This window comes from Panicum hallii, chromosome 8 (genome assembly GCF_002211085.1).
Source record: "Panicum hallii strain FIL2 chromosome 8, PHallii_v3.1, whole genome shotgun sequence".
NCBI lineage: Eukaryota > Viridiplantae > Streptophyta > Magnoliopsida > Poales > Poaceae > Panicum > Panicum hallii.
This window is the reverse complement of record NC_038049.1, coordinates 15,938,216-15,965,562: the sequence shown is the minus strand read 5'-3', so window position 1 is coordinate 15,965,562 and position 27,347 is coordinate 15,938,216. Positions and strand designations below refer to the sequence as shown.

At 48.7% G+C, this 27,347-nt stretch overlaps 1 protein-coding gene across 1 annotated transcript; it reads left to right on the top strand.

Annotated features, from left to right (window-relative positions):
* The first annotated feature begins 18,755 nt into the window (after nt 1-18,755).
* On the top strand, nt 18,756-20,378 carry LOC112902972 (probable carboxylesterase 17). Its single transcript, XM_025972173.1, has 2 exons — nt 18,756-20,012; nt 20,044-20,378. The coding sequence occupies exon 1, from the start codon at nt 18,766-18,768 to the stop codon at nt 19,897-19,899; it is 1,134 nt and encodes a 377-aa protein (XP_025827958.1). The 5' UTR covers nt 18,756-18,765; the 3' UTR covers nt 19,900-20,012; nt 20,044-20,378.
* Nucleotides 20,379-27,347: the final 6,969 nt, after the last annotated feature.

Genomic DNA, 27,347 nt, shown 5'->3' with positions numbered 1-27,347 from the left:
ATCATATCTCCAAATTCCTTGCATAAAGTAGGGTTAGTTGAACCAAATATGATATCGTCAACATAGATTTGACATACGAAGAGCTCGTCGTTGATGATTCTTGTGAATAGAGTCGTATCCACGCTCCCGATCTTGAATTGCTTCTCAAGTAGGAAGTCGCGAAGGCGTTCATACCAAGCCCGAGGTGCTTGCTTGAGCCTGTAGAGCGCCTTGTCCAACCTATAGACATGATTAGGATATCTAGGGTCTTCAAACCCGGGAGGTAGTTCAACAAACACCAACTCATTAATGAAGCCATTTAAGAACGCACTCTTCACATCCATTTGAAAGAGTTTCATGTTATGATGTGAAGCATATGCTAAAAGAATACGGATGGCTTCAAGTCTTACGACGGGGGTGAATGTTTCACCAAAGTCCAACCCTTCAACTTGTGAGAAGCCCTTAGCCACAAGTCTTGCCTTGTTGCGAACCACCACACCATGTTCATCTTGCTTATTGCGGAAGAACCATTTGGTGCTGATGATGTTCTTGTCTTGAGGACGTTCTTCAAGAACCCAAACTTCATTATGGGTGAAGTTGTTGAGTTTTTCTTGCATGGCCATCACCCAATCCGGGTCCGCAAGAGCTTCATCTATATGTGTGTGCTCCAAGCAAGAAACAAACGAGTAATGTTCACAAAAAGAGGCATATTGATGTCTATGAGTTCTTACTCCACCAGAAGGATCACCCATGACCAAGTCAATGGGATGGTTCCAAGTTGTCTTTGTTTTCCTTTCCTATGGTAGAGGTGGTGTAGCTCGTGGTGGATCAACATCTTTGGCTTGAGCTTGAGCTTGTTCAAATGTGGTATTTGTGTCATGGAATGGAAGTTGATCTTCATCTTGATCACATTGGGCATCTTGTGGAGGATGTGAAGCACCATCTTCTTCATCGGATGACTCACAGTGTATATGAGAATGTGTTGGAGTAGATTCTTCAACCTTGAGGTCATCCTTGGAAGAGGCTTCAACTTGAGTAGATGGTACAGGAAGCTCTTCATCCTCCTCCTTTGTGTTGATTTGCCCAACAGCCATCTTCTTCATGACAACACGGAGTGGTTCATCACTTACATCATCACAAGTGAAACCCTCCTCTTGGGAGCCATTAGTTTCATCAAACTCCACGTCACATGTTTCTTCAATCATGCGAGTAGTATTATTAAATACTCTATATGCCTTGGAGTTAGATGAGTAACCAACAAGAAAACCAACATCACAACGACTTTCAAACTTCCCTAGGCGCTTCCTTTTCTTGAAGATGTAGCACTTACAACCGAAGACCAGAAGTAGGAGATGTTGGGCTTCCTCCCAATGAGAAGCTCATAGGGTGTCTTCTTCAAGAAGCGGTGGAGATACACCTGGGTGGATGCATGGCATGCGGTGTTGGTGGCCTCCCCCCAAAACCGTTGCGAGATGCCATAGTCATCCAACATGGCTCTTGCAAGGGTGATCAATGTCTTGTTCTTCCTTTCCACCACTCCATTTTGTTGAGGAGTGTATGTTGATGAGAACTCATGGTTGATGCCAAACTTGTCGCAAAACTCTTCAACTTGAGTATTGTTGAACTCCATGCCACTGTCACTTCGGACCTTCACAACACTTGACTTAAACTCATTTTGAGCTTTCTTGATGAAGGTCTTGAAGATCCCCACCATCTTGCCCTTGTCCTTTAGAAAGAAAGTCCAAGCATATCTAGAATAATCATCAACAATGACAAGACAATAGAGATTACCGCCAAGACTTTTGTAGGTGGTTGGCCCGAAGAGGTCCATGTGAAGAAGCTCCAATGGTCTTGATGTTGACAAGTAGGCCTTCATGGGATGTGAAGTTGCAAATTGCTTCCCGGCTTAGCAAGAACTACACAATTTGTCCTTCTCAAACTTCACATCCTTCACAGCAACCACCGTACCTCATTTGAATGCCTTCTTCAGTTGGCTCATTCCAATATGAGCAATGCGGCGATGCCAAAGCCAACCCAATGATGTCTTGGTGAATAGGCACGTTGCCAAGCTTGCTTCATTTGAAGAGAAGTCAACAAGGTAGATGTTACCATGTAGAAACCCATTGAAGATAAGGCTCTTATCCTCGTTGCTTGTCACAACAACATTGCTCTCACTAAAGGTGCAAGTTAGTCCCAAATCACAAAGTTGTGCAATTGAAAGCAAATTAAAACTAAAAGAATCTACATGCAAAACATTAGAAATGGAGAGATCCTTAGTTATAGACACCTTACCCAAACCTACCACTTTTCGTTTAGAGTTGTCACCAAAGGTAACTTGTTCATGATCGCCCACATCTTCACTTAGTGAGGTTATAACATCTTTATATAGCCGGTCATATGTTGTGTACATCCGCTATCAAGCACCCAATGCTTTCCACCGACTTTGTAGTTCACCTTGGAGTTACCTCTTGCCAAGAGACACATGGGCGGTGGAGGTAGAGGTGGTTCATCATCGTTGATGGCGATCCCTGTGATCTTCTTGGTGTCATCATCGCTTGACTCATCACTTGAGGTTTCACCATCGGTGATCCACTCTCCAAGGAAGGCCTTGAGTTTTTCCTTCTTCTTGAAGGTCTTCTTCTTCTTGTAATCTCCTCTTTCATGGTCCTTCTTCTTGTGCTTGTATTGATTGCCCTCATCTTCATCCTTCTTGTTGAGTCTTGACGGCTTGGGGCAATCATAGGAAATATGAAGCGTCCCCCTCCATCAGGGAAGACTTAAAAGTGTTGCTTTATCAGTCCCAGGAGGCTGATAACACTTTTATTACATCAGATGGTACATCACCGTGCAACTCTACGCGGTAATGGGCGGTGAAGCGCCACTATCGCGAGGATTACAACTAAAACCCACACTACTACACTAGTTACGAAAAGAGGATCATCAGAGTCTTGCGCCATGCGGAACTCCAACGGTGGCCTTAACCACAGGCAAGACTGGGTGCAGGATGAAACCCTACTCGATGTCTTCGGGGACGTAGTCTGGGTCTTCCACTGTAAAAGTAAGAAAGGGGTGAGTACAAACGTACTCAGCAAGTCCAATCACACCCACGGAGGGGGGTATAACAGAATTTAATGCACAGGATAATCCAAGGGTAAGGTTATGGTTCATTTGCGGAAAACACGGTTATATGCAGGGGTTCGTTTTAAAAACATTTCCAAAACAAGTTTTCTAGTTCCAAGGAGCACATGGTGTTGATCCTCACGGATCCAAGTTTTAAACTGCTACCGGACTCCCCATCCGCCGTAGCACACGGCACAACTGCCGGACACTTTCCAAACGACTCACACCAGCTCAACCATTCCCAGAGAGAAACACTAGTTATGTGACCACACCATAACTTGCCCAATACCGTGGGCACGGCTATTCGAATAGATTTTAACTCTGCAGAGGTGTGCAACTTTACCCACAGGTGGGGTACCACAACACAATCACCTTAGTGACAGTGCAGATCCCAACAAAGCCCTTACCCACCTTAGCTAGACCTGACTAGCCACCACGGGATCCATCAAGGGGTCATTCGACCTATCTTCGAGGTTTAACCGGGGCATAAGTCACACAGAGCTTATCCCTTTTCCTTGATCACCCGTTGCTTTCAGCTCTCCTGATGGCTATCAGACTAACTAGTGGGATTTATGCTAAGCCATTGCCCATACAACGGTCAAGTGGTTTGCACGACAGGAAGTTAGGTGAGATGACACATCAACTCGGTCCTTAGGGGTGACAAGATGGATATCTCCCTTCCTTGCCCTACCACACAGGTACGAGCACACCAACGGCGATTCACACAGAAACGCCATCCATCCCATCTGACTCGTCTTTCAAAACCACATTTTATCCCTTCCCACACACACGCATTTTCTTTATAAAAACAGGTGGTCAAGGTGGGGCTATCTCAAACAAGGGTGGCTATCCTACCATGTTTTCATCACGCAAAACTATGCAATTTTATAAAACAGGCCACTGGGTTGTGTTTATAAAAACTAGGACAAAAACATGCATCAAAGGGCGGAATTGAACTTGCCATCGTCAAGTCCTTGCGGGAGGTCCTGATCGAAGCACTGTCCTTCGGGTTCGGGGTCGCAGAACTGGTCCTCGTTCGCCTGTTCACACTCGGGGACTTCCTCGTTCACTCCGTGTCCTACGACGCAAACAAACAGGCATACAATCAAGCGAAAGAACTAAAAGCTTTTATCGTTGAGCTTGAGTCGGAAATAATTTAGTTACGGAGATAGGGACCATATTTTCGGGTGGTTTCTTAATGGCATGGCTAGAACTATACTAGAAAGAGCGTGGTAAAGTTTCGGGTCGATCGGAGATCGTTTCGCACATAAAATGACGAGTTAAATAGAGGTTCAGGGGTTAAACAGGGTTCAGGGACTTATTCATAAACAGTTAGGCTATAGAAGGGACTTGATTATAATTCCCAGAACTATTTTGGGGTATGTTAGAAAGGTGTAGGGGTTTGTTTGATATTAGGTTTACACGGCTGGGGTCGTTTTCCTAATTAACTAAGAGTAGAAGGGTCTGTAGCTAAAAGTGGCACAAGGGGGGGTGTTCTTTTGGAAATACAGGGAAGGGGGGGGGGGGGTTTGGGCAAAAAGCCCTTTCTTCCTCCCCCTTCACGGGAAACAGAGGAGGGGGGGGGAAGCCTCTGCGCCGGCCGATTCCGGCGGCCAGGCTCGGCGGCGGCTCGGGGTTTGGGGGGGGAAAGGGAGAGGGAGAGGAGGGGACTTGATTCCCCTACTCACTTTGGCTCGGGGCGCGGCGAGGGGGCGGGGCGAAGGAGGGCAGCGGGCGGCGGCCGTGCGAGGCACGGCGGCGGCGCTGGGCTTGGGCAGGCGGAGGGCTGGGCGTGCGGTGGCGGTCGTGGGGGTGCCGGGGTGCTCCTCGGCCCCTTTTATAGGCGGCCAAGGCGGTGGGCGGTGGTGGCCGGTGAGGGGGCCAGCGGGCGGTGCGGAGCACCTTAATGGCGCCCGTGTCGCCGAGCGGCGGCGCGGACGGCAAGGCCAAGGTGACGTGACGGCTCGGGCACGTGGGGCGGGCGCTGTGCGGGCACAGGGCGGGTGCGGCAGGGGAGCAGCGGCGAGCAGCGCGGCTGACGACGGGCGGCGCGGCTCGGCGTGCGCGTGCAGCCAGGGTGTGCGTGTGCGAGCGCGTGTGCGCGGGCGTACGCGGGCCAGAGCACACGTGCGCGGGGAAGGCGGGGAGCAGGGATGCGGGGGCGCGTGCGCGGCGGCTCGGGCGGCGGGCGGCGCGGCGTTGCGGCGCCGGGCGCGCGCGCGTGCGCGCACGGCGCGGCGTGGCGCGGGCCAGGGGTGAGATGCGGGCGACGGGCGGCACGGCGCGGCGCGCGGCCATGCGGCGCGCGTGCGCGTGCGGCACGGCCGGGGCGGGGCCGACAGCACTCGGGCGCGCAGCAAGGGGAAGGGAAGGAGAGAGGGGAGGAAGGGGGAAGGAAAGGGAAAAGAAAGAAAGGAAAGGAAAGAAAAAGGGGAAAAAGAGAGATTGGGGAAAAAGAAAAGAAGAGAAAAGAAATGGGAGAGAGGAAAAAGGGAAAAAGGAGAGGGAAAGAGAGAGAGGCGCGTCGGCGCCGGTCGCAGCGGCGACCGCGGCCGGTCGGCCACGCGCGCGGCATTCACGCGCTGCGCGAGGAAAGGAATCGCGTCGGCGCTAATCGCGGAAAGCGGTCGCGCGTGAGCGGTGCGGGATGGGACGGCGGTCAAGTCCGCTGTTGGTCAGAAAGGGTTAGGGTTAGGGTTTTGACGACGAATGACTTTTAAACGAAGCACTCTAGCGCGTGTTTTAATTTGGTGAATTTTCAGGGCGTCACAAACCTACCCCACTTAAATGAATCTCGTCCTCGAGATTCGGCTGGCTTCTAAACAGATGGGGAAATTCCTTCTTTAGAGCCTCCTCGCGTTCCCAGGTTGCTTCCTCTACTCCATGTCTGCTCCATTGAACCCTGCATATCCGTACTTCGGAGTTTCTTGTCCTTCTAGTGATAGCGTCTAGAATTTTGACCGGTACTTCCTGGTACCGCAGATCCGGTTGCAGATCTATTGTTTCCACCGGCACGTGTTCTCCCTCGGGTACCCTTAAACACCTTCTTAATTGCGAAACATGGAACACCGGGTGTATATCCGACATTTCTTCTGGTAACTCCAGTTGGTATGCCACGGCTCCGACTCTCTTTAGAACCCGATACGGTCCAATGTATCGAGGGGCCAATTTTCCTTGTACCTGAAATCTTCGTGTCCCTCGAATGGGTGAGACTTTGAGATAGACAAAATCTCCTGGGTCGAAACTTATTTCTCGCCTTTTCTTGTCCGCGTAGTTCTTTTGTCGGGATTGAGCCGCTTTCAACTTCTCACGGATCTCCGCTACTTTTTCTTCCGCTTCCTTTATAAGTGCGGGTCCTACTAGTGCACGTTCTCCGACTTCTGACCACATCAAGGGAGTTTTGCACTTTCTTCCATAGAGGGCTTCGAATGGCGACATGCCCAAGCTGGCTTGGTAGCTATTGTTGTACGAAAATTCTGCATAAGGCAGACTCTACTCCCAGTCCTGTCCATAGGTCAAGACGCATGCTCTTAGCATATCTTCCATAATCTGATTCACCCTTTCGGTCTGACCATCCATCTGCGGGTGATATGCGGAGCTGAAATCTAACTTGGTGCCCATGGCTTGATGCAAGCTCTTCCAGAATCTAGAGGTGAATTGGGTTCCTCTATCTGAGACAATTCTGCTAGGCACTCCATGTAACTTTACTATGTTTTCCACCTAAAGCTTTGCCAGCTTTTCTCCACTGTAAGTGGTTCGTACGGGTATGAAATGAGCCGATTTAGTGAGTCGATCCACTATTACCCATATGGAATCGTGTCCCTTCTGTGTTTTAGGTAGACCCACTACAAAGTCCATTCCTATCTCATCCCATTTCCAAACCGGAATGGGTAAGGGTTGCAGTAATCCGGCTGGTTTTTGATGTTCGGCCTTGATCCTCTGACAAGTATCACAATGAGCCACAAACCGTGCAATATCCGCCTTCATCCCCTTCCACCAATATTTTTGCCTTATGTCCATATACATTTTGGTGGATCCTGGGTGGATGGAGTAGGCCGAGTTATGGGCTTCATCCATGATTATCTGCCGGAAGTCTCCATTCTGGGGTACACAAATTCTATCCTCGTACTACAACGTTCCCTTATCGTCTACTCTGAACCCCGGTGCTTTGTTTTCTTCAGTTTGTTTGCAGATCTTCATTAACTCCTGATCCGAGCTTTGGGCCTCTCTAATTCTATCCTCTAGTGTGGATCGGATGTTCAGCGCATGGCTGGAACCTCGAGGAACAATGTGCACATTTAATCGTGCCATTTCTTCATGTAGATGGTCATCCTTGGGTCCATATGTTTTCCGGCTTAAGGCGTCGGCTACCACGTTCGCCTTTCCGGGATGATACTGAATTTCCAAATTATAGTCCTTGACCAACTCCAACCATCTCCTTTGCCTTAGGTTTAAATCCGGCTGGGTGAAGATATACTTCAGACTCTCATGGTCGGTGTAAATCTCACACTTATTTCCAATCAAATAATGTCTCCAAATCTTAAGGGCATGCACTACGGCTGCAAGTTCCAAATCATGGGTCGGATAGTTCTGTTCATGGGTCCGGAGTTGGCGGGAAGCATATGCAACGACTTTCCTGTCTTGCATCAGAACACACCCTAATCCTTGTCGGGATGCATCACAATAAATGACAAAATCCCGATGAATGTCCGGTAGAGTCAGCACTGGGGCGGTTGTCAACCTCTGCTTCAATTCTCGAAAGCTCCTTTCACAAGATTCCGTCCAGGCGAACTTCTTCTCCTTCTTAAGAAGTTCCATCATGGGTCGGGCTATCTTAGAGAACCCCTCAATGAATCTCCGATAGTACCCCGCTAATCCAAGAAAACTTCTGATTTCACTAACATTAGTCGGTTGCTGCCAATTGGAAACTGCCTCAACCTTCTCTGGGTCCACTGCTACGCCTTACGCGGTCAGAATGTGACCAAGGAAAGCTACTTTCTCCAGCCAGAATTCACACTTACTAAACTTGGCATATAACCTATGTGTCCTCAGCTTTTCCAATACTACCCGCAGATGTTGCTCATGTTCCTGAACACTCTTGGAGTAGATAAGTATGTCGTCGATAAAGACTACGACAAACTTATCCAGCTCGTCCATAAATACTTTGTTCATGAGGTTCATAAAATAGGCAGGGCCATTGGTTAGTCCGAAGGACATTACGGTGAACTCAAACTGCCCATAGCGGGTGACAAAAGCTGTCTTAGGGATGTCACTTTCCTTAATCTTGAGCTGAAAATATCCCGACCTTAGATCGATCTTGGAAAAGTACTTGGCTCCTTTTAGCTGATCGAAAAGGTCATCAATCCTAGGGAGGGGGTACTTATTCTTAATGGTAACTTCATTCAGTGCCCGGTAATCTACACACAATCTCATACTTCCATCTTTTTTTTTGACAAACAGAACCGGGGCTCCCCATGGCGACGAGTTTGGTCTGATAAAGCCAATTCGTTGCAGTTCTTCTAGTTGTTTCTTTAATTCTGTCAATTCAGAGGCCGCCATCCTATAGGGTCTCTTGGCTATAGGGGAGGTTCCGGGGATAAGGTCGATGACGAATTCTATATCCCTGTCTGGTGGCATACCGGGAAGTTCTTCGGGAAAAACATCTGGGTATTCGTTTACTACCGGGGCTCCTTCTAAGGGCTGGGCTTCCACGCTAAACACCATCGGGTCAAACTTACTATCCCGGGTATGGCAGATCACTTGTACTCCTTCAGCGTTTGTTAGGTGTACCACTTTGTCAGTACAGCCTATGAGACCGTTGTGTCGGCTTAACCAGTCCATCCCAAGAATCACGTCTATTCCCCCAGATTTAAGTACTACCAAGTCTGCTAGAAATTCTACCCCACTTAAATTGATCCTTACCCATGGACAGCCTAATCGACAATTGATGTCGCCCCCAGGCGTCCGGGTTAATAGGGGTGTTTTTAGTAGTACTGTGGGTATTTTGTGTTTCTCCACAGAGCTTGAGGATATGAACGAGTGCGATGCTCCAGAATCAAATAGTACTGTTGCCAGAGCTGAGTTGACTAGGTACTCACCGAGCACTACGCCCTGAGCTTCTTGAGCCTCCTGCGCATCGATGTGGTTGACGCGGGCTCGTCCAAACGATTGTTGGGGCTGCTTTGTCTGCTGGCTGTTGTCGTTGTTGCGGACAGGCACTCGGTTGGCACCGGTCAGGGTTGGTCTGGGTCCATTCACCGAGTTGGAGAAGGCTGATGTAGCCGGCTTGTTCTTGGCATAAGGGCAATTGGCAATGTAATGCCCGGTCTCACGGCAGTTGAAACAGGCCCTAACATTGTTGTTGTCGGAGACGGCCAGGCTTGTGTTGCTCTGCGGGGCCCTCATGGTATTCTGACTTTTAGGCTGTGCTTCAGGGGCCCGTGGTCCTGTCACTTGGGACTGAGTCCTATACTGCATTGGGGCCTGAGATCTTGGTGCAGTGTAGCTGGAGTTTCTCGGCCTTTGGAAGCGGTCCTGTTGGCGGGCCTTACTTTCCAGGAATTTGCGTTTATTATCCTTCCTCTCCTCGGCTTTGGCCCTCTCCGTGAGGATAGCTTTGTTCATCAGGGTGTTGAAGTCCGGATAGATCTGTGGGGTAAGCAAGGTCCGGAGTTCTGGGCTTAATCCCTTCTTGAACATGTCTTGCTTCTTATCGTCGTCGTTTACTTCCTCCGGCGCATATCGGGCCAATTCTATGAACCGGTGGGTGTACTCCTCCACCGTCATGCTTCCTTGTTGTAGTGCGCGGAATTCATCCGCCTTGCGCTTCATGGTGGCCGAAGGGATGTGGTAGCGGCGGAACTCCTTACAAATTCTCCCCAGGTGATGGTAGAGGCATCCTCGGCTACGGCACAATAGTTTTTCCAATAGGATAATGCTGTTCCGGTGAGCTGGTGGGCCGCTAGAAGGACTTTGTCCCGATCCTGGCACTCAAATGGTTCGAGCTTCCTCTGAATCACTCACAACCAGTCGTCTGCATCCAACGGGTTGCAGGATCCGGCAAAGGTGGGTGGCTTGGTCCTTAGAAAGGCCGTCAGCTTGTCGTTCATATTCTGCCCTCGTGGCTGCCAGTTAATGAGGGCATTCGCCAGCGTTTCCAGTATGAGGGTCTGGTTGTGAATTATTTGTGCCAGGTCTCCGAGGGGTGGGGGTGGTGGTAGTTGCTCTCCTCCTTGATTTTCTCCTCAGTTCTGGCTTACTTCCTGTTCTCCTTGTGGAAGATTTTGCCCTACAGGCTGCGCTTCGGCACCAGCGGCTGCAGGGTTCCGGCTACGGGAGGCCCTTGCGACGCTTCGGGGAGCCATCTGTTTATTGGATAGAGTGGGGTTACTATTATGTGATGTTTAAGTTGTTTAATTCGTATATAAGGCAGAACCTACCTTCTGCCAGTATTTATATAACAAGCAGCACACAACAAACCAGCACACAACATCACAAACAACAAGCACAAACAACTTCATTACTGCAAGGGGGTACAGCTTGGGGTAAGGCTAGGTCTCGTACTACTTGTCCGGGATCAGGCATGACTTAAACAAAAGCGGCTGGGGACACATCACTAGAGTGGCGTCGGTCATTTTACTCGCGGGGCAGGCCTTCTTCTGGGGCGGGAAGCGTGAGTGATCCTTGCTCGCCGTCCTCTGGATTTCCATTGGTCAAGGGTTGCGCTGCAGCATCCCTTTTGACGGCAGCAGCTGAACTTTCAGGGTTCTCGGGTGGGGCTTGTGTGTTTCCAAAAAGTGGTCCCCATCCTATAACGGGCGTCCCGAGTAAAACATGGTCTTCCCCAATTGCCGGGACTGGTGTTCCACTTCGAGTCCAATCTAGCATGCCCCGATCTCGGGCTTGCCTGAGGCTCTCTTGGGCGACTGCTTCGCTACTAACCGCGGCTGCGGCCCTTGCTTCGGCGTGGGCGGCTCGGATCTGCTGTAATCTCACTGCGAGCTCCGCCTGCTCAGCTCGATGGGTCTGCTCCCTTAGAAGGTTGGCTTGCTCATCGAAGAGTTGGTCCAGGGCGGCTAGGTAAGTAGCCACTTGGTATAGGGGGCCTTCTTCGTGGCGACGTCGTTCCAGGTTTCTCATGCGCGCTTCCCAGACTGGAGTTCTGATGGCCGGCGGGAAGAACTTCGCTGGCGTGGGGGCGAGGTGTTCTTCAAAAATTCGGCACAAATAACGGAGTGCTTTTCTGATGGCCAAGGGGTAGGTGTCTTGGTGTCTAAACCCTGTGGCGGTCGCTTGCCAAGGCTGAATGTCGGGGTAGCGGTTGCTCCTGGCGATGACCAGGATCACCCTGCAGCGGAGGGTACCATGGTGTTCGTACTCTCGGCTGTAGTACCTCGGGCGTTCTGTAACGCCAAGGTCCTCCAGGGTGTTGATTAAGAGGCCGGGAAAGCCAGGTGCTGCTTGGCAATCGCCCTGGGTCCATCCTTCCTCAGCCATCTGAAACATGAACAGGGTAAACAAATTTTGTACAGGTACAACGAGGGAGTAGATAACATTTATTATTGCAACATGGGGGGGGGGGGTACAGTTTCCAGGGGCACGGGGTTATTAGGGTCGGGTTCTAGCTTGGAGTGCTAATCCTATTACGGGGATTCTTCCTCGGTCCTGATAGGGCGCTTCTTTATTGGAAGGAACCGATCCATCTCATTTTCGGTCTGAGTACCCTTATCCCAATGGGTTTCCATGGGTTCTTCTTCTTCTTCTTCCTCTATCCATCCACCTATTCCGTTGCGGTTCTCGTATTCTTGCATCTGGGCTTGGAGGGCGGCTAAGGTATACTCGGCGCTTGCGGCTCTTGTTCGTTGTTCCTCCAGCTCCTGGGTTATCTTTTCAATCCCATGGATTAGCTGCTTCAGTTGCGCCGCCTGTTCGCGGTAGAGTGCATCCAAGCCAGTGAGGTAGATGGACAGGTGGGAGACCGTATCTTCTAGGTCTTCTTCTTCTCATCCAAGTCCTCTCATCCGGGCAATCCAAGGGCGTCCTCTTCCCTCAGCGGGTGGGAAAAATTCCATAGGGGTCCGCTGAAGGTGGCGCCTGTAGAGCACACGCAGCCGTCGCAGGGCTTTACGGGCGGCCTTTCGATAGGTGTCGGGGAAGCGGAAGCCAGCGGTGGAGATGAACCAAGGGTCCACATCAGGGTAGCGGGTGCTTCTCTCCACAAAAACCATCATGTCGCACCGAAGGGTGCCTCCGGCGATGTACTCACGGCAGGCATACTCCGGTGGTTCCATAATCCCAACGCGTTCCAGGCTGAGCAATAGCAACTTGGGGAGGCCGGGCTCTGCGTGGCAGATTCCGCTAACCCATCCATTGCCAGCCATCTGGAACAAGGCAAAGACCAGTGGTGAGTGTTTGTGCAGAAAATTTCTAAATCGGGACAAGTTCTAGGGCCTGAAAAGGGGTCTCGCTCCTAGGGTCTCGTCCTACGGCCAGCCTACGGCTCTGATACCACCTGAAGCGTCCCCCTCCATCAGGGAAGACTTAAAAGTGTTGCTTTATCAGTCCCAGGAGGCTGATAACACTTTTATTACATCAGATGGTACATCACCATGCAACTCTACGCGGTAATGGGCAGTGAAGCGCCACTATCGCGAGGATTACAACTAAAACCCACACTACTACACTAGTTACGAAAAGAGGATCATCAGAGTCTTGCGCCATGCGGAACTCCAACGGTGGCCTTAACCACAGGCAAGACTGGGTGCAGGACGAAACCCTACTCGATGTCTTCGGGGACGTAGTCTGGGTCTTCCACTGTAAAAGTAAGAAAGGGGTGAGTACAAACGTACTCAGCAAGTCCAATCACACCCACGTAGGGGGGTATAACAGAATTTAATGCACAGGATAATCCAAGGGTAAGGTTATGGTTCATTTGCGGAAAACACGGTTATATGCAGGGGTTCGTTTTAAAAACATTTCCAAAACAAGTTTTCTAGTTCCAAGGAGCACACGGTGTTGATCCTCATGGATCCAAGTTTTAAACTGCTACCGGACTCCCCATCCGCCGTAGCACACGGCACAACTGCCGGACACTTTCCAAACGACTCACACCAGCTCAACCATTCCCAGAGAGAAACACTAGTTATATGACCACACCATAACTTGCCCAATACCGTGGGCACGGCTATTCGAATAGATTTTAACTCTGCAGAGGTGTGCAACTTTACCCACAGGTGGGGTACCACAACACAATCACCTTAGTGACGGTGCAGATCCCAACAAATCCCTTACCCACCTTAGCTAGACCTGACTAGCCACCACGGGATCCATCAAGGGGTCATTCGACCTATCTTCGAGGTTTAACCGGGGCATAAGTCACACAGAGCTTATCCCTTTTCCTTGATCACCCGTTGCTCTCAGCTCTCCTGATGGCTATCAGACTAACTAGTGGGATTTATGCTAAGCCGTTGCCCATACAACGGTCAAGTGGTTTGCACGACAGGAAGCTAGGTGAGATGACACATCAACTCGGTCCTTAGGGGTGACAAGATGGATATCTCCCTTCCTTGCCCTACCACACAGGTACGAGCACACCAACGGCGATTCACACAGAAACGCCATCCATCCCATCTGACTCGTCTTTCAAAACCACATTTTATCCCTTCCCACACACACGCATTTTCTTTATAAAAACAAGTGGTCAAGGTAGGGCTATCTCAAACAAGGGTGGCTATCCTACCATGTTTTCATCACGCAAAACTATGCAATTTTATAAAACAGGCCACTGGGTTGTGTTTATAAAAACTAGGACAAAAACATGCATCAAAGGGCGGAATTGAACTTGCCATCGTCAAGTCCTTGCGGGAGGTCCTGATCGAAGCACTGTCCTTCGGGTTCGGGGTCGCAGAACTGGTCCTCGTTCGCCTGTTCACACTCGGGGACTTCCTCGTTCACTCCGTGTCCTACGACGCAAACAAACAGGCATACAATCAAGCGAAATAACTAAAAGCTTTTATCGTTGAGCTTGAGTCGGAAATAATTTAGTTACGGAGATAGGGACCATATTTTCAGGTGGTTTCTTAATGGAATGGCTAGAACTATACTAGAAAGAGCGTGGAAAAGTTTCGGGTCGATCGGAGATCGTTTCGCACATAAAATGATGAGTTAAATAGAGGTTCAGGGGTTAAACAGGGTTCAGGGACTTATTCGTAAACAGTTAGGCTATAGAAGGGACTTGATTATAATTCCTAGAACTATTTTGGGGTATGTTAGAAAGGTGTAGGGGTTTGTTTGATATTAGGTTTACACGGCTGGGGTCGTTTTCCTAATTAACTAAGAGTAGAAGGGTCTGTAGCTAAAAGTGGCACAAGGGGGGGTGTTCTTTTGGAAATACAGGGAAGGGGGGGGGGTTTTGGGCAAAAAGCCCTTTCTTCCTCCCCCTTCACGGGAAACAGAGGAGGGGGGGGGAAGCCTCTGCGCCGGCTGATTCCGGCGGCCAGGCTCGGCGGCGGCTCGGGGTTTGGGGGGGAAAGGGAGAGGGAGAGGAGGGGACTTGATTCCCCTACTCACTTTGGCTCGGGGCGCGGCGAGGGGGCGGGGCGACGGAGGGCAGCGGGCGGCGGCCGTGCGAGGCGAGGCGGCGGCGCTGGGCTTGGGCAGGCGGAGGGCTGGGCGTGCGGTGGCGGTCGTGGGGGTGCCGGGGTGCTCCTCGGCCCCTTTTATAGGCGGCCAAGGCGGTGGGCGGTGGTGGCCGGTGAGGGGTCGGCGGGCGGTGCGGAGCACCTTAATGGCGCCCGTGTCGCCGAGCGGCGGCGCGGACGACAAGGCCAAGGTGACGTGACGGCTCGGGCACGTGGGGTGGGCGCTGTGCGGGCACAGGGCGGGTGCGGCAGGGGAGCAGCGGCGAGCAGCGCGGCTGACGACGGGCGGCGCGGCGTCGCGGCTCGGCGTGCGCGTGCAGCCCGGGTGTGCGTGTGCGAGCGCGTGGGCGTGGGCGTACGCGGGCCAGAGCACACGTGCGCGGGGAAGGCGGGGAGCAGGGACGCGGGGGCGCGTGCGCGGCGGCTCGGGCGGAGCGCGGCAGCGGCGGGCGGCGCGGCGTTGCGGCGCCGGGCGCGCGCGCGTGCGCGCACGGCGAGGCGTGGCGCGGGCCAGGGGTGAGATGCGGGCGACGGGCGGCACGGCGCGGCGCGGGGCCACGCGGCGCGCGTGCGCGTGCGGCACGGCCGGGGCGGGGCCGGCAGCACTCGGGCGCGCAGCAAGGGGAAGGGAAGGAGAGAGGGGAGGAAGGGGGAAGGAAAGGGAAAAGAAAGAAAGGAAAGGAAAGAAAAAGGGGAAAAAGAGAGATTGGGGAAAAAGAAAAGAAGAGAAAAGAAATGGGAGACAGGAAAAAGGGAAAAAGGAGAGGGAAAGAGAGAGAGGCGCGTCGGCGCCGGTCGCAGCGGCGACTGCGGCCGGTCGGCCACGCGCGCGGCATTCACGCGCTGCGCGAGGCAAGGAATCGCGTTGGCGCTAATCGCGGAAAGCGGTCGCGCGTGAGCGGTGCGGGATGGGACGGCGGTCAAGTCCGCTGTCGGTCAGAAAGGGTTAGGGTTAGGGTTTTGACGACGAATGACTTTTAAACGAAGCACTCTAGCGCGTGTTTTAATTTGGTGAATTTTCAGGGCGTCACAAAATATGATCGGTATATTTCTCACAATTGTAGCATTTCTTCTTGCCACCTTCCTTGTTTCTCCGGGTACAGAATTTGTTCTTATTAGGATCATAGTTGTACCTTTTCTTATTCAACATTGACATCATCTTTGTGGTCTTCCTCATAGAAGAGCCAACTCCACATCTCCATCTCCCTCTTCATCACTTGAATCATGGCTAGCTTCATCTTCACTTGAGCTTGATGGAGGGGTCTTGCACTTGTTCTTCTTTTTTGACTTGTGGTCACTCTTAGCTTTAAGTGCAATGTCCTTCTTGGCTTGTGGAGGCTTAATTTCACCCATGAGGAACATTTCATGCGATCGGATCTTCCCAACAACATCGGCCACTTCAAGCGTGTTGATTTTCTTGTCATAAAGAAGAGATGTGACGATGTTGTACTTGGGCTTGTGAAGTGAGTGAAGAATCTTCCAGATGATGTCATTGTTGGTCAAAGGAGAAATTTCAAGAGCATCAATGTCCTCATCAAGCACATTCAATCTAGAGTACATTTGCTCAACTAATTCATTAGGAAGCAATTTAGATTCATTGAGCTTTTCCTTAAGCACTTGGTACTTCTCTTCACGTGATATTTTAGACACAACATGAATCTTCTCAAGCTCATCCCAAATGTCATGAGCACTTGCCTTGCTACGCACACGAGCAAAGATTTCCTCACTTATAGCCTCAAACAAAGCATTATTTAGCTCGAGCATTCCACTTAACTTGGGATTCATTGGGATCTCTAGGCATAGCACGTTTAGTGACCTCCCAAGCATCGGGGGAGAGAGCCTCAAGATAACTCGCCATGCGAGCTTTCCAATAGCCTTAGTTTCTCCCATCAAAATTGGGTGGTCCACTACTACCCTCGGGGGACATTCTCTAGGATTTTAAGACTTAAAAAGAGAGCCTACGCTCTGATACCAGTTGTAAGGATTGTGGTCCAAGAAGAGGGGATGAATTGGAACTTTTTTGAATTCTACCAAATCCTTAGAGCATCTCCAAGAGCCTTTTTAAATTTTACTTTCTAAATTATCATTTGGAGAGCCTTCTACAGAAAAATTATTTTTCTATATATTTTCACTCTCCAACAGCTTTTCTATATCTTGTGTACACTCTAGAAAGTTATTTTCGTTATCTATCTTTGGCTAGCGAGAAATATAGAATGGAGGATAACTACATTTGGATAACCACTTAGAGAAGCTGTTGGAGGGTATTTTTCCATCAAAATTTCTATTTCTAACAATGAGGAAATATATAGAGAGTCTCTTGGAGTTGCTCTTAACTTACAACTAGTGTTGCCCAATCTATGGATTTTGAACCTATCAACTAGAGCACACTAATATTGATGTCCTAGGTAGGTAAACACACTAACATGCTCATATTGCCTAGGGAAGATCACACTAACAAGTATACAGCCTAATCAAGGGAGCACACTAGCAAGAGAACACCCTAAACAACAAACAAACAAACAAAGGAAACAACAACAAGAACAAAAGTAAATGATTGAATGTAAAGAGAGGGACACGAGACAACCGGATTTTTTCCCGTGGTATCGAGGAGTTGACGCTCCCCCCGAATCCGCATTGGAGCACGGTTGGTGGTCGACTTCCATGATTTTTACCGCCAAAATCATGCTTAAATTATTTATCCTAATGAGTTCCACTAGTTTTAGTGATTATTTGATTTCAGGAGCTCACTGCATAAATTTCAGCCAAATTGGGAGAAAAACTGACCGGCCTCCCTTAGGCTGGCCGGCCTCCTCTTGAGGCTTAGGTATGATCCTGGTTAAGGCATCTCCTTATTAGGGAGGGTTATGATCACTACGGCCTGAAATCTTAGTGGATTGTCATAAGTTAGGGAATTTTTGTAAAGGCCTCGTGGTGAATCCCTAGCCACTCACCTTGGAAGTGTTTAAGAGGTTCGCGACCTCGGACGACATGGGAGACACGAATTGTGGGTAAAGTGTACGACCTCTGCAGAGTGAAAACTGATATATCAGCCGTGCTCACGGTTACGAGCGGCTTGGATCCTCACATGATAATTGAACTTGAAGATGAATTAAATCGTGAACCATGTTTATGGTTTTGGATATGCTTTTGCAATATCCGTTCAGTAAGCTAGTCAGGTGCTAATAAAACTTGATCAACTAAAATTGCTTATCGCAGTAAGCCAGTCAGTCTTTCCTTAATTTTCGCCTTCATATCGTATAATTCCCAACACTCGCTGAATACCAACTATAAGTGTACTCACGCTTGTTATAATTGCTGCTTAGAAGAGAAAGTTGATGTGAAAGTCTTTTGAAGATGATACTAAGTTCTAGGCCTACGCAACCTCCGGTCGATTGCCTGTGAAATTTGAAGCCTTCGTTTTCAGGATAAGCTGTATATCTCTGATAATCTTTATAGTCTTTTAATTCTCTTTTCATAATACTGTTCCTAATTATTTACTAATGAAGTCACTGTATGTATGGAACTTGATCCTAATATATAGTTATGCATTCGGTTTTGTCCTAAAAACTTGGTGTAATAAGTAAAAAGCTAGAACGAACCTTAACTTGATGGCTGCTGCGGTAGCAATTTGTTTGGAGTAGCTAATATCTTGGCACTTCGATTGGTAACCAAATAATAGCAATCCATTCTAATTTGAAAATTTCAAACAATTAATCTCTCCACATACTCCTTCCTCGAAAGTTGACATTACGTGCCAAGTTGTACACTCCAGCATGCCTGATTTGACATACACATACTGATATTGCAGTAGGACTCGATCGAGCAAATGGTTTACTAATAATGATGATAGCATAGTGCTACTAAATAATGAAATTCACAACGAGGTCCTGTAGTAATTATATAAAATGATATCTTCGATCTCTTCGAAAGTCAACCATAATCATCTCCAGGCTCCACCTTCATGGCGTCCCATTAAAAAGCACCATTTCGCTCTGGCAAACGCACACCAAACCTTGCAATCCCATCAATGCCGGAAATGGGCTTCCAACGAAGCTGGTGCTCCTTTCTAGTCGTGGTAGCGGCAATCATGGCTCGACTGGTGGCCACGACCATGGCGCAGACAAACCCTAACAGGACGGTCGTCGAGGAGGGCGCAGGCTGGCTCCGTGTGTACTCTGACGGCACTGTGGAGCGGCTGACACCACCGGGAGCCGAGCCGTTCACCGCCATAGTCCCGCCCTACGCCGAGCCACGCGGCGGCGTGACCGTCCACGACATCACCACGGGCCACGGCGTCGACGTCCGGCTCTACCTCCCGGAGGCGGCTGGTGAGTCGCCTCACCGGCGGCGTCCGGTCCTCGTCCACCTCCACGGCGGTGGCTTCTGCGTCTCCCGCCCCTCGTGGGCGCTCTACCACAACTTCTACGCTCCACTCGCCGCCGAGCTCGGCGTCGCGGGCATAGTCGCCGTTTACCTCCCCCTCGCGCCCGAGCACCGCCTCCCTGCCGCCATCGACGCCGGCCATGCCGCACTACTGTGGCTCCGTGACGTCGCACACGGCGGCAGCAACGTCTACGGCGATGGGCACTCTGCTGCGGTGGAACGGTTCGGCCACGCTGCCGACTTCTCCCGCGCGTTCCTCATCGGGGACAGCTCCGGCGGCAACCTCGTGCACCTCGTGGCAGCCCGCGCCGGCGACGAGGAGAAGCCGGGAGTTCTGCACCCGGTGAAGCTCGCCGGCGGAGTGCTCCTCCACCCGGGCTTCGCCCGGGAGCAGAAGAGCCGGTCGGAGCTCGAGAACCCACCGAGCATGTTCCTGACGCCGGAGGTGATCGACAAGCTCCTTGCGCTCGGCTTGCCCATGGGCGTCAACAAGGACGGCCCCTACACGTCGCCGGAGCTGGCGGCCATGGCCGTGGCGCATGTACGGATGCCGCCGTTGTTGCTCATGGTTGCGGAGAAGGACCTGCTCCATGACCCACAGCTGGATTACGGGAAGGCCATGGAACACGCTGGGAAGAAGGTGGAGACGGTGGTCAGTCGAGGTGACGTCGCGCACATCTTCTACCTCAACTTCTTCGCCGTGCAGTCCGACCAGCTCACGGCGAATAGGACGAAGGAGCTCGTTCATACCATCAAGTGTTTCATCGACCGGCACTGATCGATATGATCCATTCAGGAGGAATATGCGTGTTCGGAACTTCATTCCAGTTTGTTCATCGTCTTCCTGCCTGCACGTCATTGGCTGTGTTGTTGGTCTTTTACATTTTACAACATAGATCGGTATATTTGTTGAATTTTAACTCATCACTGTTCTGATGTTTGAACATTTCGAAGCAATTTACTTCTATGCCCAAATAAAACAATTCTGCCAAAGTTTGGAGGCTACGTTGATGCACATCTTTGCCAGCCATGGGTGGAGGTTTAGTAACCGATTGTGTTTTTGAAACTTTTTGCCATGGGTTGGATTCAGAGATTGCGAATTTACATTTTGTGCTTCCTACTTTGGGTCAAGTTGTAATAACGTATGGCTTTGTATGTCCTTGGTTGATGCAGCGGCTGGGATAATTTTATTCCTTTATCAAAAATATGTAACTTTTTTATTGGGAAAAGCTATATGGCTTACTTGAGTGTTTTAAACGCATTGAATATCCTATTTTTCTAGGCACAGCATCGATGCTTCAATTTTCCCGGAATGCTTCACCTATTTAGGCCATTCTTAGAAACCAGCTTCATTTTAATAATTCCTATATGCCACCTCATCTAATGCGGGATAAAACTATGAATCAAACAAACTCCTACAATACAAAGGTTTCGTTTCACGGTTGCATGGGCTTACCATACCATTTAAGTGTTGTGTTGTGAAGTGGAACACTCTCAATGGAGTTTCAATCGATTAATAACGCATTAGGAACAAACAAAATGCTCTCAACGGAGTTTGACTTGATTTCTAGTGTATTGGAAACAGTGTACACCAGGTTTCATCGTGATCGAACTCATCTCCTCTCTCTATCCTTGTACTCCAACTTCTTTGTCATTTCACCAGTTTTGCTGATGTGTCACCTCATTTAGTCATTTAGTGGGAATGAAACTGCTAGTGAGAATGGTCTTATATATCTAACGCGTACTTTTGAGAATTTGTTTGGGCTTAAAAGTTTTTAAAAGTTTTCACCTGAGAAGGTGGTGGGCTTTGAAAGAAAGTGGTCTATAGGAAGCAGCCCCACGGTGGAAGTAAGGCTTAGAAGGAGGGTTGGCTCCAGGCCAGCACTATGGTGGTGGTGTGACGGCGGCATTAACACTGCTCTACAGGGCGGTGGAGCCTGCCGGTGGGAGGGATGGAGACGGTTAACGCCATGAATAGTGATGCCAGCATAAGAGATTGAATTGGGTAGAGAAATCTAAAGAGGAGGATAATGTTTAAGTGTAAGTTCGTACATTGTCTAGTTTTTCCTATCAACTTAAGAATTTAGGCTCAATTGGCACTACATGCAACCAATAAATAAATAGAAATTGGAAAACAAGACCATTGTAGATACAAGATGAATAAGGTGCCTGATTTCACTCGATTATATTTCTTTCTTTTCTGCTGATTTTATGCTCGAACTCGGGGGGCTATACAACAAAGTTATGTCTTCCCCCTGTAAAAGGTCCTTTCGATCTTAAAAGAATAGGTCTTGACGTTATTACTCATTAGCTGCAAGGTGATGCCATCACAGGTAATTTCGAAACCCCAAAGTCAACTAGCCAGCATGCAACTCTCATAGCGCACTGTTTATTTATAAGCTACTACCATTGAAAACAATATCGCATTGGGATACTGATCTTATCGGCAGGGAAGACTTGTAAAAAAAAAATATCGCATGATCTTGGAAGTTGGAACACAAAAAGCATATTGCTGGCTGTAGTGTAGGAGATCGGATAGAATTTCTATAATGAGTAACTTAGCTCAGATGTTTCTACATCGTGGTACTGTTTTGACATAGTTTGCAGAATTTTTTAACGCGCGGATGAACGTTGACTGTTTAATTCAATCAGCAGCCTGGTACGATTCTGCAACGGCCCTTGACATATATATACTTATGCATGTGCATCACGCGCAATGATTAATTAGTCAATTAGAATGAGATGCTTACGATCACCCAAGATTGGCACGGTTAAAATCTACCGAAAATTGTAGGACGTGTAACCATGATCCACAAAAGTGTTTAGACCTTCTCCAAAGGAGCTAAGTCGGCTAGCTCATAACTATGCGGTAATAAATTTTTTGTCCATGTAGAAAAGAGAGAAAGAAGAGCTATCTCTTGTTCAAGAGATGCAAGAGATAGTCTCATGCACGTATCTCTAAATCAATGAGGTTAATATATAGACCTATCTAGATGTAGATGTATGAGCTAGTATCTGACTCTAATTGTTAATTGTTGGAAAATATATAAATATATATATATATATCATGCACTATTATTTATATGTATGAGCTAGCTAGCAACTGACTCTAACCTTTCGACGAGGCCTAAATCTCGTACAGCTGCTCCTGCCGCCGCCACTACCGTAGATGAAATGAGCCTAGAAAATGAAGCGACGTGGTCCAATAAAATTACACGATTTGAGCTCAGGATTCCTGTGTAGAGATGCCTGTCAAAGTTATTAGCCCGTGTGAGAGCACATATTGCACTCTCTGCCGTTTACTTTGCTATACATAAGATGGAGTTTCATCGGCGCCCGGCGGCACGCGCTTGCCTCTGCCCCTGGCCCGGCCCGGCCAATCCTTATCGGTGTGCGTCACGCCAAGACGACCCCTGTTGCAGCCTCTCAGAGCCGCCTCCTGTCCGCAGCAAGGCCGAGACGGTTTAATTCCACGTCGGAAGCATGAAAAATACAGTAGAACGCGGCCGCACGGGACACCGCTCGTACATATGTTTAGTTGGGTGCGTTTGGTTTAGACGTGAGCTGTGAAAAAGCTGCTGTGAACTGTTTGCTGTATAAAAACTGCTGTGAGCTGATAGCTGTGAAAAAACTGAAAGTCCGTTTATTTCACCCTGCTTTGAGAAAACTGCTGTAATACCTTGAAACCCTAATATACTATATTTATATTTAAAATAATCGCAGTATATAGATTGTTCGGTTTACATGACTTGTCAGTGACTAATTTGAAGTTCAAATAAAATAACTAAAACATGAGACATACCTCTATGCTATTTATTGACTAACCAAACCATCAGCTATCATCTCATGGATAATGTTCATGGTAACCTCGTTATGTCCCTCTACCTTATCATCTTGTTGTGCTGCTGCTGCTGCTGTTGCATGTGCGGCTCGAGGCATGTACTCCTCATTTGCATCACATCTATCAAACTCTTTATCGCTCAAATGGCTATCACGAATGAAATTGTGCAATGCAATACAAGCTTTGATGATTTTTGCTTGTTTTCGAGTTGAGAAACGTGGCATAGCTTTTAATATATGCTATTTTTGCTTTAGAACCCTAAATGATCGCTCAATTACATTACGAAGGGACGAGTGCAAGTAGTTGAATATCTCGTACTTTCCTTGTGGTGGACGACCACGACGATGATGAAATTCCGGTAGATGGTATGTGCTCCCCTTGAAAGGAGCGAGATATCCAATTTTGTTGGGATAGCCAGAGTCCACAAGATAATACTTATCTGTAAAAAAATATAATTAGTATTAATATAGAAAGTGTTATCTATAGAAGAAAATTTTCTTATATTTGTACCTTTTGGTGGGATATGAAAGGAATCAAAATTTGACAATGCGTGATTAAGGATTCTTGTGTCATGTGCTAAACTCGGCCATCCGGCAACCGCGAATGTGAATCTCATATCAAAATCACATATTGCAAGTATGTTCTGTGATGTATATCCATATCGACATATGTGGTTAACCACCTCATCATTGAAAACTACGACCTGGACATGAGAACCATCTATAGCACCAATAACACCTTTGAAATGAAGCCAAAAATGATCTTCTCTAACCTTTTCATGTTCAATGCTAAATGTTAGGTCTTTAGGTTTGATGTTTTCTTTCCCCAACTTACACAATCATTTGAGAACCTCATTGAACTTCATATGAACGGTCCATGTTGATCGTACAAACCTGTTCTCAGCTTGTGAAAATGATTGGGGATCTCCAACAATCCATAGAAACATTGCCAATGACTCTATTGATGTAACATTATAAGTGGATTTCAGATCATATGAAGAGACCAATAAATCATGAAGTGCCATAAAAACATCAAGGCTCATCCGCATGTTTGTTTGTGCTTCTTTCCGGCTGCTTTTGGTTTCTTCAAAGCAGACAGCTTGATTGCAGAACTATCATCATTTTTTTGTGCAACCTCTAACACATCGTCACTTGAGGAATCACCTGAGGAAATATCCCCCGGACAGAACGCGGTAGCTCTAGTGACATGCACCTTATCAAACAAGAAATGCAAATCATCAAGGTATTTTGGACCACGTTTCCGAAATCTCACATGATTGCACTTCACACCTCTCTCACTGTTGTTGCATCTCTGAAAAAATGCAAGGTTCAGTCAAACATATTATGAGTGCATTTTGTATTATATTGAAATAACATCTTATCTTACCTCAAGGTGTTCATTCCACCATATGTCCGAGCAATCAACCGTTTGATTTGCCTCATTCCATCCAAGACCAGTGGCAGCATTCTTCAATTCCATGAACCGTGTGTAATCTTTTTTCAAATTGTCCAATTTATTCTTCAATTGTGTCTTTACTAATTTTACTCCACACCTTGCTAAAAACTTTTCCTCCATATTCTTCCAACCATTTCTAGTGAAACAACCTCCAGGCCTATTCCCAGCTAAAATCTCCTCCTTACATATATCAATCAAGTGCTTCATATTTGCATTGTCCCAAACTACCTTCTCAGCCATACTTTAGTAAAGATAAATAATAGTTGCATTAGAAGGTATAAATATTATTTTTCTAGCTTCATCAGTGCACTATATAACTTTACCAAAAAAAATATTTCCTCTATCCAAACCTATATGTATAATTATATGGTTATCATTTTATAGTCTATGTAATCTAAGAAGAATTTTTGATCACATGTAAACAAGCAAAAGAATCAATAGCTGGGCCACCAGTCACCACCAACAGCATACAGTAAAGAACTTCCATATAGGAGGTCCCATTATCTGACCTTGACAAATATACAAAACTCAAGCATTTGTAATGTTAAGGCTGTTGTAAATTGCAAGCATATACCCGATATACAATGAAGAATAGGGGAGTGCATTACAAGTTCCAAGATAACACACTTCAGCATTCATAATGTTAAGGCTATGTTGTAAATTGCAAGCATATAGCAGATATACAGTGAAGATCGAGCAGGGGAGTGCACTACAAGTTCCAAGATGACAAACTTCATAAGACGCGAATAAACCAATAAGGAACTTGAGTTGAGCTAAACTAGATCACTAACATGTTAAGATCTTTTAGAACACAATAAGGAATAACCATTAATCAAGTCAATACCCTAAACCCTTGTTCCTTGTACAGGCCTAATTAACAAGATGAGACATCAAGCCTAACAAGAACCTTTTGGTATGCAACTTATACTCCAAAAAAGTCACTCGTCAGAGAATACTGATGAAGTAGGGCATTACAACTTCTGCATGAACACACAACACGCTGAAAAGTTCATCAACGCTCTGTTCTCGATTCCGCAGGCCCCTCGGCGAGGCAAAGAGAAAAAGAAAAAGGAATTGACGGAGAGGGAAGATAAAGAAGACATGAACCTTGCTAAATCCGTCGAGGATCCGGTCATCGACGGCGGAGGATGAGAGGAGACCGCCGGCGACGATCGCGCCGGGGGGAGGGCTGCGCCGGGGGGCGGGGCCGCGCCGAGGGGAGGGCGGCGCCGGGGGGTGGGGCCGCGCCGGGAGGGGGGGGGGAGCTTCTGGTCGTGCGTGAGGTGGAGAAGGGGAAAAGAACGAAGGGTAGAAGAAAAGAAACGAATCGGTACTTCATAAGGAGTGGCAGTGGGTAATTTTTGCGACTTCTCATTGCCCTAACGCAGCAAAAGCAGGTGCCCGGCTGCTGTGTGATTTGTAGCGGTGGAAGCAGCCTGCGGTGGGAAAAGCAGGTACAATTTCGATCTCTTTGGTTTGGATTCTACCTTTTCATAGCAGAAGCAACCTACGGAAGTAGAACCAAACACAGCCTTAGTCCTCCGCATTTATCACGGCTGCTGTTAGATCCGGAACTACCAAAGGATCCAATAGCTAGGGGCTGATGGGAAGCAGAGAGATGCCTTTTGATCTAGTTAGAGATTCCAACTGTGACTAAATAGAATCTTTTAGTTCCGACTGGAGTCACCAACCGGAACTAAAAGGTAGTATTTAATTTCGGTTTGAGACCCCAACGGGACAAAATACGTTTATGGGCTCTGACCTCTCTTGTTTTATTTAACTCCATCTCCCCTCTCTCCTCCCTCAACCTTATATCTTCCTCCCTCGACATCTCCACCCAACCATTGCACCCTCAAGCTTCCTCCCCCTCCCTAGCTAAGCTTCCCTCCTCCCTCCCTCCCTCCCTCCCTCAGCTTCCTCCCTCCCTCCTCTGCGCGGGCGGGGGCTAGCGAGCCGCTACCGCCGCGCGGCCCGGCAAGCCGCCACCAGGCGCGGCCGCGAGCAGCCGCCGCCGCCGCCGCGAGCGGCCAGGCGCAGGGGGCGGGGATGCCCGCCGCCGCCGTGTGGCCTTGCACGAGCGGGGGCCTGCGAGCCGCGGCTAGATGTTGGCGGGAACAGGCGCGGGTGCGGGCCGACGAGCCGCCACGGCTAGGTGCAGGGGGCGGGATGCTTGGCATCGTGGGTGATTTTTTTTTTTACTTTTCTTAAATAGAGATGCATGTGGGATTGTATGGATTGTATCTGTTTTGTGATGGATTCTTTAAATGATTTGCGGGATCTATTGAGCTTGAATCAGTCGATTCAATATTTTGTAATTGATTTTTCAGATGATTGTCTGAACTACTGGTGGGGGATGCAAATAGTGTGGACGGCCTGGTCCGGCGGGTGGCGCGGCCAAACCCGGCAAGCGGCGGCGTAGACTGCCAGGCCAGCCCCGGTGGACGGCAGCCGCTTTTTTTTTAAAAAAAATTACATTAATCCCGGTTGAATAGCCGCCGGGACAAAAAGGTTTGGCATATTAATCTCGGATTGACAGTCCCGGTTGGAAAACCATGACTAAAACCGGTTCCCAACGGGGACTAATAAGGATTCTGTACCGGTGCACCAGGTAGTCCGACCAGCACCCTAGACCTGACACCGAATCGGTTTCCACGTCTCGCACACACCTTCATATATATATAAGAATTTGCCTCTCGTCATGGGCTGCGGCAACGGCAAGCTACTGTAGTACGCAACACCCTCGGTCGATCAGCCTGGCTCGTTTTCGACGATGGAAACACAATCTCGGCACCCAGCGGGCGGCAACAAGATGCTGATCTTCGTGAAGATGATATGTCCCGAAACGATCACCCTGAGGGTCGAGAGCAGCACCACCGTCGGCGAGGTCAAGGCCATGATCGAAGAACGATACGAAGGTATCTATCTATCTA

Coding starts and splice junctions, on each gene's coding strand:
- LOC112902972 (XM_025972173.1), top strand. CDS start 18,766: ATGCCGGAAATGGGCTTCCAACGAAGCTGGTGCTCCTTTCTAGTCGTG.